Raw genomic sequence first — 16140 nt, 5'->3', positions numbered from 1 at the left:
GGTTTCTTTCTCTAGAAACAAAAATATTTTCCGGATATACGGCCGGCGCTAACTGCTTCGGTCTCATATGTTCATCTTTAAATGGATTATTTGACTTCTCCCAATTTTTTAACTTAATCCTTCAGTGTTATGTTCTTCTTTGTCACAGGGGGACCCAATCTTTTTGGTACCCAACATTCTTCGTCTATTTGATTTGCATTTCTATTCGCAAATGCATTTCTAAAATGTAACATTTGAGGTTATTTTAAAAAGAATACTAGAAGTAGCGTAGCTGATTTGGACTTTAACCGATTAGGTGTCCTAACAAACTTGTCTAAATCCATTCATCTTTTTTTCTTTTTAATTTATTTCAATTATTTCAGGCTATTACAAATAAACCGTTAACGATAACATTCCTCTTACTATCGAGTGCAGTTTAACGGTATAAAAAGTACAAAAATGTTATTTGCAATGAAATTAGAAAAGCATATTTCATTTGTAGCAAAATAAAACATCGTAACTGGTATTCTCAAGTGTCTATATACATATATTTTCATTTGCTAACATTGCACTTGCATGAATTCCCAGTTTATGTTGATGGAATAGAACTTTTTGCTCGTTCAATTTGTATTTCAGTTGTATTTTTAAGCTTCTACTAATGTATCTACATTAGGGTTGTATCTAAAATAAAAATCCTTAGAAATGCTTTTTAAATGTCAAATCTCAGTAATGCACAAAAATTATTGGCCTGACGAGAAGAGACGTCTAAAGGTTCCTGAGAGCGTTTAAAACCTTTTTAGTACCAGTTTTGGACCATAGATCAGTTTAAATGACCTGACAATCTCAATTTTAATAGTATTAAGTTCCGGGATTCCGAGAATTTTTCATTCCCCGACCACCCTAATGCACTTGCACAAAGCAGTAAACTCAAACATTTTCACTTTATTATTTTTTATTTTATTTTTTTGATTTGCCATCTCACATGTCACTGCACTAAAGCAGACAACCTACACTCGGTCTATTCATCTATTTATCTCGCTCAACAAACACTTCAGCTTAACAAGTGGTACAAATGTACATACGTGATCTCACTATGCAAATGCAGAGATTTTCTAAAACTGATTTCGAAAGTGAAATTCAAATATCAATGGTATTCCTGTCGGCTGCAGCAACAACAAAAACGAAAGCAAAAACAAATAGCAGTAACAGAAAGCATTAAATTTAGAAATTCAGTAGAATATAATAGAATTGATAAGAGTAACCTCTGGAGCCTGAATGTACACGTACAAAAGATTGCACATATCAAATTGACAAAGCGAGTGATGGATGGAAAGAACGTCTATGTGGCCATGTGGCATGCATAAATTTCTCGGAAAAAATATTTTAGAGAATAAACTAAACTATATTTGTCGGTACGAACCAAAAGAACAGTTGATGAACTGCTAGACCGTAGCAGGTCTGATATTGAACGTTAAGATAATGTATTTGGCGCTGCTCTATGCCCTGTTTTGATAGTCCTATATTGGACTTGGACTTTTCCTCTTTAGTTGTGGAACTACTAAGTTCAAACTCCGACTCTTTTGTCTTAATTTGATAATGTGTACTATGAGATAGTCAATCCTTTCGTTAACACCGTTTATCGTATACATTGGTCCAGTCAACTACGGGTCTTCCGAGTAATTTATTACAAATTTGGAATACAACGTGACTTATGGAGACCTTTTTACCACTATCATCATGTATTACTACATTTTAGAGCTAGATATATTAAGTGAGCAGGTCGGAACAAATAATATAGTTCTTTTTGATTGATATCCAGGATATTATTGAAGAATAGAGGCGAAAGTAGTAGTTGGAGACATTCATAGGTCTTATAAGGAAAAGACTCAGTAAAACGAATGTTTCAACGAACTTGGCCGAGTTCCAGAAAAAGAACTATGAAAGGCTCATGGATCTTCCAGCTGCCTGGAAGAGGTGAGGCCGAATCTGTGCTCCTATAAGGGTTTTCCATAGAACCCGATATGACTTTTTCGGTTTAGAACTCATGTTCGATCGATTCTATATTTGATCGACCTATCGGACCAAGCTTTGAGTGTACAAGTTATTTGCTTAAGGTGATAAATATTTATTGTTGAAGGAGCTTACAATTATATATCATTAATAATCGATATTTTTAAACCGCAGGGCTTTGGAATGGCATTTTGTCTTAGAGATTATATTATCCGAATTAACATTCAATTAACTTTTAATATCGTTTTGTGGTATATTAAAGACTGTTAAGTTATTTTTAATGACTTACTTATTAACACACTAAGGGTGGCTATATGCGATGTAGCTTACTCCAAAGAACAGTTAGTTCCAGTGTTAAAACCGGAAAGCCATACCCACAAGTCATCAAGCAACAAGTTTTAAAAGCTTAATAAAGCATTTAAACACTTAAGCTTAAAAGTATGTAGCACTGTGGGCATTTCAAAGTTATCGCGGCCGCCAAGTATCCTTTAGCCGGCAGTATGAGGCGGCCAGGTATAAATAAATATCTTTAGTGGATAGTAAATGCATAAATGATACAATGTAAATACTACGATTGCGAGCACTGCGCGCGGTTGATAAATATAACGGTTATTTATATGAACAGAGCCTCAGTCAGCCGGCCCTTTAGTGTGAGCAGGATACAGGGTGTGGAGCATGCGCTGCGCTATGCCTTGGGAATTATAGCAGATGGTTTGCTGTCTCCTTTTTGTTTTTATTTTTACAAATATATACGGTACTTTTTTGCTGCAAGCACTCCTTGTTTTATTTTTGTTCTTTTTACTACTCCTTCCATTCTCCGCCTTGTATCCACGTCTGACTTGCGCTCAGCTGGCTGTGGCTTACGTCCGCATAACCGAATGACGTGTGGCATAATTAATTTGCAACAATTCGTAATTGATTAACCATTGAGAGTAGCGAATGTATGCGGATGATGATATGGCAAGCAAATGCAAATATGTTGACATTCGCTGGTAAATGGAGAACAAATGGCTTTTAAAGTTATTTATTTATGCATGTACATATGTTTGCTTGGGTTTAAAATGCCAGCAGCTCTTTTATTGTCTCTCATTACATTTTGCAGAGCAAAATAACTGTATACTGTTTACAATATATATTTTTAATGTTTACATTTGCTGAAAAATAGCTAAATTATCGATAAATGGTTTAAAGTGGTGGTGACACTATGCAATATGTAGAACTCGGTTGCCATATTTATTGTTGTTGTGAAAAAAAGTTAAATAGATATATTTTTAAATATAATTTATCAGTTTATTATGTGTGCAAATGAAATTAATGCCAAATGAAACCACTAATGATCCTCAATATCATCAGTAAGGCTTAGACTTTGATACCATAATACGAAATAATGATGTAAATTATGAGGTTATGATGATTTTTGGTAAAATTCATTTTCGAATTTTTATTCGAAAACTTCGCTCTATAGATACAGAAAAAGATAAACAAGGTCCATGAAGATCCAAAATGCAATTTTAAAATAAACTGAGGTCATCATTTTGCTGGCGGACGGAGCATTGTTAACATTCTGCATTGTAGACTTATCGTAAAAAATCGTTAATTTTTTTTTAAATATCTTTATATTGTAATAAAATATTAGGTCTACAACTTTGCTTCCGCCGTTTTCCAATAGATGTCTCTAGGGTCACGCATTGGTCGATTAAATCGATTTATATCGATCTTGGACATTTGTGTCAACATTAACCCAACAAAATATTTGTAGAGATCTGTTTGCATCCCAAACTTATTCTCAACTGAAAATGTCACTTTTTGAGCTGAATTCTCGATATTTGCGGGAAGTTTTGCTTTTGTTGTTTAATTCCTAGAAATGTGCGGCTGAGGCTCATCGACATTTCTAACCGTTTTTATACAAAAAAAAAAACTTAAATTTACAAAAAAACGGCGGAAGCAAAGTTGTAGACCAATAAAAAAAGAAGATTTCCGCCTCCGGTCAACCGGAATAACAAATAGGAATGGAATAACTAAATGGGTTGTTGAAAATTATCGTCTTTGTTGTCCAAATATTTGTCTTTGTAGGACGAACCACATATAGTCTTAGCTATTTCATACAATTTTATTGTCCGGTTGTAAAATAGAAAGCAAATATTTTCCAACGATCCCGAGAATATTTCTCAAACTTTTTTCGAATTTGAGATACTGCACAGTGGTTCCGCCATAGGCTAAAATTCAAAAAATCCATCTCACTCATTTTTAGTCAAAATGTATACATGAGGTCTTTAAATTGTCCAATCTTCCTATTTGCACCCAGGGGTTTTCTAAAAGTCTAACGGTACTTTCTAAAAATAGAGTTAAAGGTATGAACACCTGTAAAGCACATCAGATTTTTTTTAAATTTCGCAGCAACAACGAACTTCAATTTGGTCTGGTAATTGTTCAGGTTAACGCATCAAGATTATTTTTAATGCATTTTGAAGTTAAAGGTATTTATTTTAACTTGCGAAATTAATTAAGACTAACGTGATTTGTATTTTTTGTGAAATTAGTGTTTTAAATCAAACATTTTTTTGGACCGTTTTTGTGCGTCTTCAGTTTGTTTACATAAGGTTTAAATTGTGTTCCCCCGCGATCCCCCTCTAATTATATTTTATATAGTATTTAGCAGAGTCTTAAGGTAATAAAAGTGTTAAAGTTGGGTGCGGAAAGTTGAGGATGTATTTGCAATCGTTAAAATAATAATGCCCTTTGAATTAACTATTTTTAAGTTCAAACTCATCATAATTGGGCTTAGAAGGATAAATCGTCGTTATTTCAATCTGTGTACGGTTTACTAGAGAAGACATTATACGTTTTTGTTCTAATTAAAATAGCTGTTGAATGGCAGCGAAAAAATAAACTATATCAAATTGGTTGATAATTTGCTTTTTTCCTACAATATTTTTTTATATGATATTATTCTTATAGGTAGAATGTGTGGGTTAGATGAGGGAAACTATAACGACAAATCATGTTCAGCTTGTTTATCGCTTTCTTAAATTTTTTTACAAAGCCTTACTGAAAGTTTTGAAAGTTTTCCAGCTATGACCATGAGTAGTATTTTGGCGCGTCATCGCCATATAAGTGCAAATACTGTGCTATGTGAGCTATTGGAACTAGTAGTCCGATGTGGCCAATTTTTTTACTACATATTTGAAATGTTTTTCTAGATTTTTGGTGAAAATTTCATAGCGATATCTCAACGGGAAGTATTTATGACCGCCCTTTCATACAAGCCGAACCACTGTATACTGGTTTGATTAACCTTTTTAATAAAAAAAAAACACAACATTTACAGTTTCTATATCCTCCTCTATATAGCCTTGTACAGTCTTCTTGACAATGTTCAATAAATGTCAAGTTCCTCTACAACGTTCTTTAAAGTAGATAGAGCTTAATCTTGTCTTGTCTTTTTGAAAACTTTTTAATTGTTATTTTGCAAAAGTTCATAGAATTACCGCCTTTATCTTTAATTATCAAGATAGCTCATGAAACTCTTCTCGATATTATTCGATTTTCGAAACTCTATAATAATTATTTTACTGCGTTAGTGTCTTGGTATTTTTTGAAATGACATTTGTCATTCAAAAGCCTTGTAGAGATACTTTTCATGTAAAACTAACTATTCCCCACAGAGACAGTTTTAAACTGCAATTATTGATTTAACAGATTTAAAACACTAGTCATTATGTTAAAGGCTATTCCAGTACCTTGTTTCTTAAGTGGTGAGATGTGTTAAAATCCATCTGTTTTCGAACAATATGTTTGAAGACACATATTTTTCATTCAGGGTTACACCAAGGTATTTCCTTGCATTATGTAAATTGGGTTTACCTGGAACCTATTTTATTGCTATCGAATTCGGATAGACAGGTTATCTTCCATATTGAGTGTGAATACTTTTAGAGCTCTTTCTTAGTAATAGGAGAGCATACTTAAGAGAGCATGACAAGGTTTTCTGTTTAACTGACCGTTTTCATATACTAATCTACAATGAATTCCTGGAGTAGTTGGCTTGACAAGGTGATTCATAGTAATGATGTCTGAAAGGTAACTCATAAGAATGCGACAGATAATACAATGAGAGAGTTCATCGTCATCTCGACCCTTGAGACACTTACTAGCTTAATAATTTTTCACTCATTTCGCCACTTCTTTTACTAATCATAAGATGCCTTCAAGTTTTACTTATTGGCGACTATTATTTAAATGATGATTTCTATCCAAATATTTTTAATTATTTAATTATTATATTTTTGAACTAATAAAACGTGTTTTTTCTTTACAGATAATCCCTCGTGATTAATATAATATAATATAATAAAATCGGGTATTGCAATAATTTGTGAAAATGACGCGTTTCGTGTATAAAAAGTGTCCGAAAATTTAAATAAATCTCTCGTTAAGTGTTTAATTGTGCTTTTGTGAAATAGTGAAATTCAAATATAATTAAAAATTAAAACATAAAAAATAATTATTTAGTCTCCGTATCCTCTCACACCACGCTCCCAGTGCCTCCCCCAATACGCTAACAAATTTATTCTTCCTCATACCCGCGCGCGTTAAACCACTATTCTGGCCAATCTGTGGCAGCGTCTACGTTCGCCACGGCCCAATCGGGCTGGTGGCGGCTACTTCCTCACCGGCACCTCACATTGGAATGCCGTCGAAACGACGGGCGGCGTACACTCGGCCACCGAAGAGTATGTCATCAAGGGCGGACGTGGCCGCAGTTCGTTGGAGGCGATTGCACGCGCAGCTGTGGCGCCACTAACAACAAGCGCCAGCGCGGCAGCAGCTAGTACATCTTCAACAGCCACTACCACAACAACAACCAAAATGATTGCACCACGCTATCGTTTTCGCGATTTATTACTCGGCGATTTCTCATTCAACGATGATGGCGAGAGGTGAGTGCGCATGATGTTGATTAATAATTTGTAGGGGGAAATTAATATTTCAAAATTTTTATTCAAATTTATTAATGATTTTTATTATAATAATTAATGTTTAACAAAATTTGAGTGCTAAAATTCAATTGAAAACTCAACTTAATATTCAAAATGTCCACAATTCCACATTTAGTTACCGTTAGCTGCTTAAATTTAGTGGAAATTCTTAATTGTCTGAATTTTTATAATTTAATTAGCCGCTTGGCAATTCGTCATTTTCAATATTTATCAACTCATCTGTGCCATAAGCCTTTTAAAATGTACGCCACGAAGGCATTGCCTCTTGAATGATAAAGGGATGTATGTATGTATATATAAGTAAACGCAGGCATAATTCACTGGTGCTCCTAATCAATTGACAGTGATCGATAATTTAGGAAGCATATTAAATATGAGCGCTGTCTAGTCAACATCCCTCCGAACAACCCTCATAGAAATGTTAAATTATTACAACTCCATACATACATAGTACATACAAACATTTGTTCAGCTTAGCTTGTCATAATGGCTGCTTTAATGGTCGATCACACATTTTAATCACAACTGACAAGCATAAGTACTAATTGACCGACTTTTTCACTTGGCAATGTGGGGGTGGGTGTTTGCTATTGTAGCTGACCCTATAGGAAAATGGATTAGTATTTTTCTTAAAATGTCGTTTATAGAAAAAATATAAAAAACAAGTAAGGAAAGGCTAAGTTCGGGTGTAACTGAACATTTTATACTCTCGCAATTTATTGAAGAAATTATATTAAGATAAATTTACCCATTAGTTCGGCATAAAGTTTAATAGAATAACGAAAATCGTCATATATACATGTGAGGGCTGAGGTAATTTCTGAACCGATTTCATTCAATTTCACCAGCAAGGTTCACTAAGATATATCACATATTAACCAATACATATATGCGGAATAAAGCCCAACGAATGGGAGGTGGGCGTGGTTATTATCCGATATCTTTCATTTTTGGACTGTATAAGGAAATGGCTAAAAGAAACGACTGCAGAAAGTTTGCTTTATATAACTTTATTGGTTTGCGAGTTATATACAAAAAACCTATTTGGGGGCGGAGTCACGCCCACTTAAAAAAAAAAAATATACATCCAAAAAACTAGGCCCCTTCCTAATGCGATCCTATGTTCCAAATTTTATTTTCATAACTTTATTTATGGCTTAGTTATGACACAGTATAGGTTTTCGGTTTCCGCCATTTTGTGGACGTGGCAGAGGATCGATTTTGCCCATTTTCGAAAGCAACCTCCTCAGGGTGCCAAGGAATATGTGTTCCAATTCTCATTAAGATATCTTAACTTTTACTCAAGTTATCGCTTGCATGGACAGACGGACAGACATCCGGATTTCAAATCCACTCGTCATCCTGATTATTTATATGTATATAACCCCATATCTAGCTCTTTTATTTCTTGGTGACACAAACAACCGTTATGTGAACAAAACTATTATACTCCGTGCAACATGTTGCGAGAGTATAATTATAAGTATGTAGGCGTGGCTCCTCCCCTAATAGTTTTAAATATTATGACGCACATCGCATCCTCCAAATTTATTGAAAACCTCATAAATATCTAGTTGCAGGGAAAGTTTTGAAATCGGTTAATAACCACGCCCACCTCCTTATAAAAGTTTTATTAAAAACTATGATATTTCTATGGTAAAAAGCCAGTGGCACAATCGTAAAGATAGCCTAATATGACGACAATCGGAATCAAAATTGAACAATGGGCGTTGTCCTGCCTACTTTTAGGTCTTATTAGTTGTCCCTTGACATACTTATGTTATAATTTGAAAAGTAGTGAACTTTGGCTACTGCACATTTTTAAATTCCAATAGTTTCTTTCACTATACCATAAAAGTTAAGGGGTTAAAAGTTAGATTGTTAGGTCTCATTTAAAAATTGTTGAAACTTTATTTTTTTACTTTTAGATGAAATCTCAGCATCTACTTGACTAATTATTATAATATCATAGTTTGGTCATCTCATAGTTTGAGCGAAATCCGATTTCCTTTCTATATAACAAATTTTTAAAACCCAACAGTTTCTTTCACTTTATCAAAAAGTTATCGAAATAATATTTGGAACAAAAAGATCTAACTGATTGAAAGGATCTCATCTAAAATTGGACGAATTGGGACTACACCTCAAGCCCCAGAAATATAATATCAGTAATTCCGAAAATTAAGCTAAAGTGATATATAACTGACCTTGATTAGGTTTTCCTCTAATCAATAATGGCATTACAAGTTAACCTAGATGTACCTTGGTTTGGTGGTAAAAAATTAAGAAGTCGGTCTATGTGGTCCGCAACCCACTGATAATGATTTCCTTGTTCTTGTTGTTGTAACGGTTACCCAAACCTGCCCGAACTTGAAAGCCTAGATCGTCGAATTTATTTACCAAAAGGAAAAGAACAACTCGAGCTTTGTGTATGCGATGGGTGGTGTTATATCTCCAAGTACCGGGAGGGAGTCGATGAAGGTGTTAATGACTCCTCTGTGAATGCCGCTTAGGGCTTGTCGAAAGTCTGTCGCATCCGAAGTCCAGTCGGTATAGTCCTGTATGTCTTCCTTCACATGACATTGTACATTGACATTGACATTAACATTTGACGGTCCTCATTGTATATTTATATGTTCAACAGGAGACATCAAGAGGTAATCTCTGGTTGTCCGAATAGCGGTATTCTGACAAGTCTCCAGCTAAGTCCTACTGGATCCAGGCGACCATATAGGGGCGTAGTTTATGACCGGCCGGCCGATAGCCTGATAAGTTGCCAATAATGTTTCTTTGTCTTTACCCCATGGTAACAATCGCAGTCGTATAGGAAGGGAAAGGCTATAAAACGCCCAAAATTTTGAGTTTTCCCTCCTTTTGGTTGGTTCTACTATCATCGATTTTGTGAATTACCCAAACTAACTCTTTTCTGTTTTTTCTTGATTTTTATCTACAATTGACAAACTATCATATTAATTAAGCCCTTAATTCTACCTATTATGCAATTCCCGAACACTTTTATTTATTCGGAACTTTATTGGTGTCAATTATCCATTCGCTAGAAAGTCAGATGTATTGGGCGTTTAGTAACAGGAAAATACATTTGAATGAAGACCGCAGTGAAACAAGTGAAGATATGCTGACTGACTTATCAACAACAATTGTTCCAAGATCGATAACTGAAATCAGAATCCCTATTCTATTAGACCTCTTGTACTTAACTCTGCCAGAAGAGCAAGTCTGAAAAATGTCTTAGTTTTCGCACAAAATGAATATGTGGAATCTGTCTAAGGAATGAAAATAATATTCATCCATTGGAGTTTTACTCATTCCTATAAATATTTTGGGATCATGAGGAGATATCGTTGACTCTCTTCACAAATTAACCTAATAATGAATAGCTAAAAATTTTCACATTTGACAGCTGACGGTGTCAGTATTGCATTTACTTGCTGTCAAATTGATGTCCGCTTTTATTTTCTTCTCTAGTTGACAACATTCGACTCAGAGGAAGGAGTTACGCTCATTAAAGCTAAAATACCATTGTTAAATATGTCACGTTGGTTTTAAAGTGGAACAAATAAAGAATAATTAAGTTTAAGTGAATTGATTGAAAATAGTAAAGTAAAATAATTGATTCGAATATATGCAATAATAGTGTAGCGTTTTTTATCACAGCTATTTGTGGATGTATACGTATGATAGGCATTTTTCAAGTCAATTAAATTTTCATAATTGTGGCTATTAAAGAGATAATAGAAAATTTATAAAATTACAGTAATTAATCAAAGGCTGGATATATTTTTAAATATAAATAAATAATGAAATAAACTAGAATGCTTTTCGTATTAAAACTATAATCGGAAAGAGTTTGGGTAACTAGTTTCACGCTATGCATTGCAACGGGTTTACAAATCGCTACTTATATGAAGTGCTGTTGCTTCTGGGTGTTCAAATATGTTGGGTGAGTTAATTTTTTTTGTAATTAAAATTATATAATAATAATAATTTAAATAAAAAATCCAAAAATAAAAGATTGCCTAAAAATACGCTCCCTTCCACAGCACACAACTACAACAGCCACACCGGTAAACGACTCCAATGCAGCATTTTATATTAAACTCTATGATTTGGAGTACTTAAGAAACTTCTCGCGTTCCACAGCGAATCCAAATATTTATTCTTTCGAGCTGCTAAAACCTGTGCCTCATTTTTTTGTTGACATTACGCTAAAAGGCCGACGTGGCAACGCCTTCTCCTACAATATAACCAATATGAATGGCTGTGCCTTATTAAAATCCATTCCCTCATATAAATGGATTTTTCAAATATATCGACAAGTTGTGGTCAATGACAAACAAATTGAGTGTCCACTTAAAGCTAAAGTGTATTCTATACGCGAAATTATTTTTCCAAATCAAACGACTCCTTACTACGGTGTGGGCACTTATAAGCTGGAAATTAACATTAAGCTGAATAGGAGTAGCAAGGCGATCAGTGGATTAGTGTGGCAGTTTACAGTGAGGAAATAGTTTACATATTTCAAAATAAATAAATGAGTACCATGAATTCTAAATATGATTTTAGAAAAATTCTTTTGTTTTTTTCCCGGTTAGAATTTTTCTTTTTGGACCATATCTCATATAAGTATTATTTATAACCACTGAAAATGCCCAAGCAGTGAGACTTCGTCTGGGCGTCAACACAATTAATGGATCCCACAATCTCTGCCCGAGTTACTTACGAGCGGAGTTACTTAGTCACAGTACTATGGAAAGCTCCACAATATTGTCGAGTGTATAGTAACGCCGAGCCCAATTGTCTAAAACCTCGAGTCGGTCAGTTATAGAATACATCTATGTCTTACTTCTTCTCTCGAACTTTTGGTGGTCGGATACCGAAAATGACTTCGTTGTTGTGTTTATTTTACTAGCTCCACTCGTTGATAAGAAAAACCTTTTCTATGAACAGTGATATACAGTTGAGGATCTTGCCAGCAGAGAGGTTGGCAGGTATGCCTGTGGTAAGGATACGGAGAGGAGTGGCGCGCTCTCATAGATTCGGCTATAACCGGCTAAACGGTTGAACACCAATCACATACATACAAGGATAAGGATCCGCCTAATTATGAATACGGACATGCTGGGTCGAATTTTTTCTTAACATAAATACTGAATTAAATTTTTATAATTTTGGATAGTGTTTACGCGTAGTTAGTTACAGTTCAGTGAAATATGATCAATCAATTTTAATTACTAATTTATATTCTGCTCTAAATACTAATCAACATAATTTATGTGATGTCGGAATAACATAACTATAAAATTCACTTCAAAGTACTGTCAACTATCAAATCGTTTTGAACACTCCTATACGACACAACAATAAATGGCTCTGAGTCGCGGGAGTTTGCAATTAATTTGCTTAATTTCCTTCTGCTATTTTAGCCTCCAAGCAAAGGTAGAGTATTAACGAATATCTTTTATTGATTTTTAAATTAAAAAGTTTTCTATCTCCTCTAGAATACGACATGGTTTAATTCCATTCATATCAAAGTCGATTCGCTTGAAATTGTGAACTATAATCAAAAATATTTGAAAATTGTGAACAAAATGCCGAATACGAATTTGTGTCAAATTGAAGTGATCAAAAGCATTCCGACTCTTTACGTTCGGGTCCGTGCCTACGATCCACAAAACAATCGTATAACCATTAAATTGGATAATGTGAATATCTGTCCGTACATGTCGAACACATTTCGAAGTAAAATAATGGGAAATATTTTTCGGAATATATTTGTTAATTTGTCGTCGACTTTTTCATGTCCGGTGAAGGAAGGAAAATATCTGATAAAATCCAAAGACCCGGATTATATGACGTTGCCACAAATGCATCCAATCGGTAAATACCAATTTATGGTACAATACGCTGCAATAACGAAAGGTGATGGCGATTTGATGAAGTTAATCTTTAATTATAGTGTGGAGAATGTGAAATAATGTAAACCGATGTGTTAACAACTCTTCAAATATAATAAAAATGTAATGAAAATTGACAGTGTCAAAAGAACTGTTCTAGTATATAATATCTGGTAAAAGTACGTAAGATAGACATGTTATTATTGAGTTAAAGCACTTTTAGTATATTTTAATAAAGCCTTTCTTTGGGGAGTGGGCATGGTTGGAACCGACTTCTTTCATTGTCATACCGTATCATACTAAAGGACTTAGTTTCCGCAATGTTTAGCAAAAACAAATTTATTAGTTTGTGAGATATGTACATTACACTTATTTTGAGACGGTGCCACACTCACTTTTGTGGACCTGAGATGCCTCTTTCTACTTTATCCTATGAACTGAATTTCACTTTTATATAGGGATGCAAACATCGTAAAATGAAGCATCGATGGTTCGATGTATCGATGTTTCTTCAAAACCCATCGAAATCAAAAACATCGGCCATTTAAACATCGATGTATTTTTAAACTTTTTTAACTTATTTTAAATTTAGTGTGAAAAGCTAAGGGATACGAAGCAGAAGCATAAATAAATGAAATGTAGTACGTCTTAAGTTAATACCTTTTATTTCACTTAGCATTATATGTCATTTCTTTTCGATTTTGCTTCTGCGTGATAGTTGCCTTGGGTTTAGAAAGAGGTCGTTTACTCGGCACTGAAGTGGCCACAATGTGTAAATATTAATAAGCCTATTTATACAACTCCGGAAACACAGTACTCATGTCAACCCAAACTCTATTGGCTTCTGATTGGTAGGGGTAACAGCCGAGATACATTTTCTATTCGACCTTCCCTATGTATGTATGTGATTGGCGTTGCAACCGTTTAGCCGGTTATAGCCACGACGATAGTGCGCCACTTCTCTCTCTCCTTCGCAGTTCGGCGCCAGTTGGAGATCCCAAGTGTAACCAGGTCGCTCTCCACCTGGTCCCTCCAACGGAGTGGAGGCCTTCCCCTTCCTCGGCTTCCTCCGGCGGGTACTGCATTGAACACCTTCAGGGCTGGAGTGTTTTCGTCCATTCGGACAACATGACCTAGCCAGCGTAGCCGCTGTCTTTTTATTCGCTGAACTATGTCAATGTCGTCGTATAACTCGTACAGCTCATCGTTCCATCGTCTGCGGTATTCGCCGTTGCCAATGTTCTGAGGACCATAAATCTTGCGCAAAATTTTCCTCTCGAAAACTCCTAGTGTCGTCTCATCTGATGTTGACATCGTCCAAGCTTCTGCACCGTAAAGCAGGACGGGAATGATAAGCGACTTGTAGAGCTTGATTTTGGTTCGTCGAGAGAGGACTTTACTGTTCAATTGCCTACTCAGTCCAAAGTGGCACCTGTTGGCAAGAGTTATTCTGCGCTGGATTTCGAGGCTGACATTGTTCGAGTTGTTGATGCTGGTTCCCAGGTATACGAAATTATCTACGACCTCGAAGTTATGACTGTCAATAGTGACGTGGGAGCCAAGACGCGAATGCGCCGACTGTTTGCTTGATGACAGGAGATATTTCGTCTTGTCCTCATTCACCTCCAGACCCATTCGCTTCGCCTCCTTATCCATGCGGGAAAAAGCAGAACAAACGGCGCGGTTGTTGCTTCCGATGATATCAATATCATCGGCGTACGCCAGCAGCTGTACACTCTTGTAGAAGATTGTACCTTTTCGGTTTAGCTCTGCAGCTCTTATAATTTTTTCCAGCATCAGGTTAAAGAAGTCGCACGATAGTGAGTCACCTTGTCTGAAACCTCGTTTAGTATCGAACGGCTCGGAGAGGTCCTTCCCAATCATGACGGAGCTTTTGGTGTTGCTCAACGTTAATTTACACAGCCGTATTAGTTTTGCGGGGATACCAAATTCAGACATCGCGGCGTAAAGACAACTCCTTTTCGTGCTGTCGAAAGCAGCTTTAAAATCGACAAAAAGGTGGTGTGTATCGATCCTCTTTTCACGGGTCTTCTCCAAGATTTGGCGCATGGTGAATATCTGGTCAGTTGTCGATTTTCCAGGTCTAAAGCCACACTGATAAGATCCAACCAGTTCGTTGACGGTGGGCTTTAGTCTTTCACACAGTACGCTCGATAGAACCTTGTATGCGATATTTAGGAGGCTGATCCCACGGTAATTGGCGCAGATTGTGGGATCTCCCTTTTTATGGATTGGGCAGAGCACACTGAGATTCCAATCGTCAGGCTTGCTTTCTTCCGACCATATTCTGCAAAGAAGCTGATCATGCATCACCTTATCAGTTCTTCGCCGCCGTATTTGAATAGTTCTGCCGGTAATCTATCGGCCCCCGCTGCTTTGTTGTTCTTCAAGCGGGTAATTGCTATTCGAATTTCTTCATGGTCGGGTAATGGAACATCTGTTCCATCGTCATCGATTGGGGGATCGGGTTCGCCATCTCCTGGTGTTGTACTCTCACTGCCATTCAGCAGGTCGGAGAAGTGTTCCCTCCATAATCCCAGTATGCCCTGGACATCGGTTACCAGATTACCACCTTGGTCTCTACATGAGGATGCTCCGGTCTTGAAACCTTCGTTAAGTCGCTTCATTTTTCATAAAATTTTCGAGCATTCCCTCTGTCTGCCAGCTTCTCAAGCTCTTCGTACTCACGCATTTCGGCCTCTTTCTTTTTTTGTCTGCAGATGCGTCTCGCTTCCCTCTTCAGCTCTCGGTATCTATCCCATCCCGCACGTGTTGTGGTCGATCGCTACATTGCGAGGTAGGCAGTCTGTTTTCTCTCCGCTGCGAGACGGCACTCCTCATCGTACCAGCTTGTTTTTTGTCGTTGCCGAAAACCAATTGTTTGGCTGCAGCGGTACGCAGTGAGTTTGAGATGCCGTTCCACAGTTCCCTTATACCGAGATGCTGATGAGTGCTCTCAGAGAGCAGGAGTGCAAGTCGAGTAAAGTATTTCGTGGCTGTCTGTTGCGATTGCAGCTTTTCGACGTTGAACCTTCCTTGTGTTTGTTGACGGGCACTCTTTGCTGCACAGAGGCGGGTGCGTATCTTCGCTGCGACCAGATAATGGCCCGAGTCTATTTTTGGTCCTCGGAGCGTACGCACGTCTAAAACACAGGAGATATGTCTTCCGTCTATCACAACGTGATCGATTTGGTTCCGCGTGTTTCGATCAGGAG

At 36.4% G+C, this 16140-nt stretch overlaps 2 protein-coding genes across 3 annotated transcripts; both read left to right on the top strand.

Moving 5' to 3' along the window:
• Nucleotides 1–6012: 6012 nt before the first annotated feature.
• LOC128922555 (uncharacterized) lies at nucleotides 6013–11653 on the top strand. Its single transcript, XM_054233485.1, has 4 exons — nucleotides 6013–6042; nucleotides 6613–6929; nucleotides 9634–9646; nucleotides 11051–11653. Exons 1-4 carry the CDS (start codon nucleotides 6013–6015, stop codon nucleotides 11516–11518), a joined length of 828 nt encoding a protein of 275 aa, XP_054089460.1. The 3' UTR covers nucleotides 11519–11653.
• Nucleotides 11654–11952: 299 nt separating this feature from the next.
• On the top strand, nucleotides 11953–13177 carry LOC128922752 (uncharacterized). 2 transcript variants are annotated; one of them, XM_054234404.1, is made up of 3 exons: nucleotides 11953–12446; nucleotides 12509–12749; nucleotides 12821–12959. In XM_054234404.1, the coding sequence occupies exons 1-3, from the start codon at nucleotides 12375–12377 to the stop codon at nucleotides 12889–12891; spliced, it is 384 nt and encodes a 127-aa protein (XP_054090379.1). In that variant the 5' UTR covers nucleotides 11953–12374; the 3' UTR covers nucleotides 12892–12959. The 2 variants fall into 2 exon arrangements, with proteins under 2 accessions (XP_054090379.1, XP_054090378.1); XM_054234403.1 differs by having other exon boundaries at nucleotides 12268–12446; nucleotides 12509–13177.
• The last annotated feature ends 2963 nt before the right edge of the window (nucleotides 13178–16140 follow it).

This window comes from Zeugodacus cucurbitae, chromosome 6, assembly GCF_028554725.1.
Source record: "Zeugodacus cucurbitae isolate PBARC_wt_2022May chromosome 6, idZeuCucr1.2, whole genome shotgun sequence".
NCBI lineage: Eukaryota > Metazoa > Arthropoda > Insecta > Diptera > Tephritidae > Zeugodacus > Zeugodacus cucurbitae.
Note: the sequence above shows the minus strand (reverse complement) of the source record. Positions and strands in the feature narration are given on the sequence as shown.

Bases quoted from the DNA above. Each gene is read 5' to 3' on its own strand.
- LOC128922555 (XM_054233485.1), top strand. From the start codon at position 6,013: ATGAATTCCTGGAGTAGTTGGCTTGACAAG. The intron at 6,043-6,612 runs GTGATTCATAGT...AATCTGTGGCAG, and splicing joins GGAGTAGTTGGCTTGACAAG to CGTCTACGTTCGCCACGGCC.
- LOC128922752 (XM_054234403.1), top strand. From the start codon at position 12,375: ATGGCTCTGAGTCGCGGGAGTTTGCAATTAATTTGCTTAATTTCCTTC. The intron at 12,447-12,508 runs GTAGAGTATTAA...TATCTCCTCTAG, and splicing joins ATTTTAGCCTCCAAGCAAAG to AATACGACATGGTTTAATTC.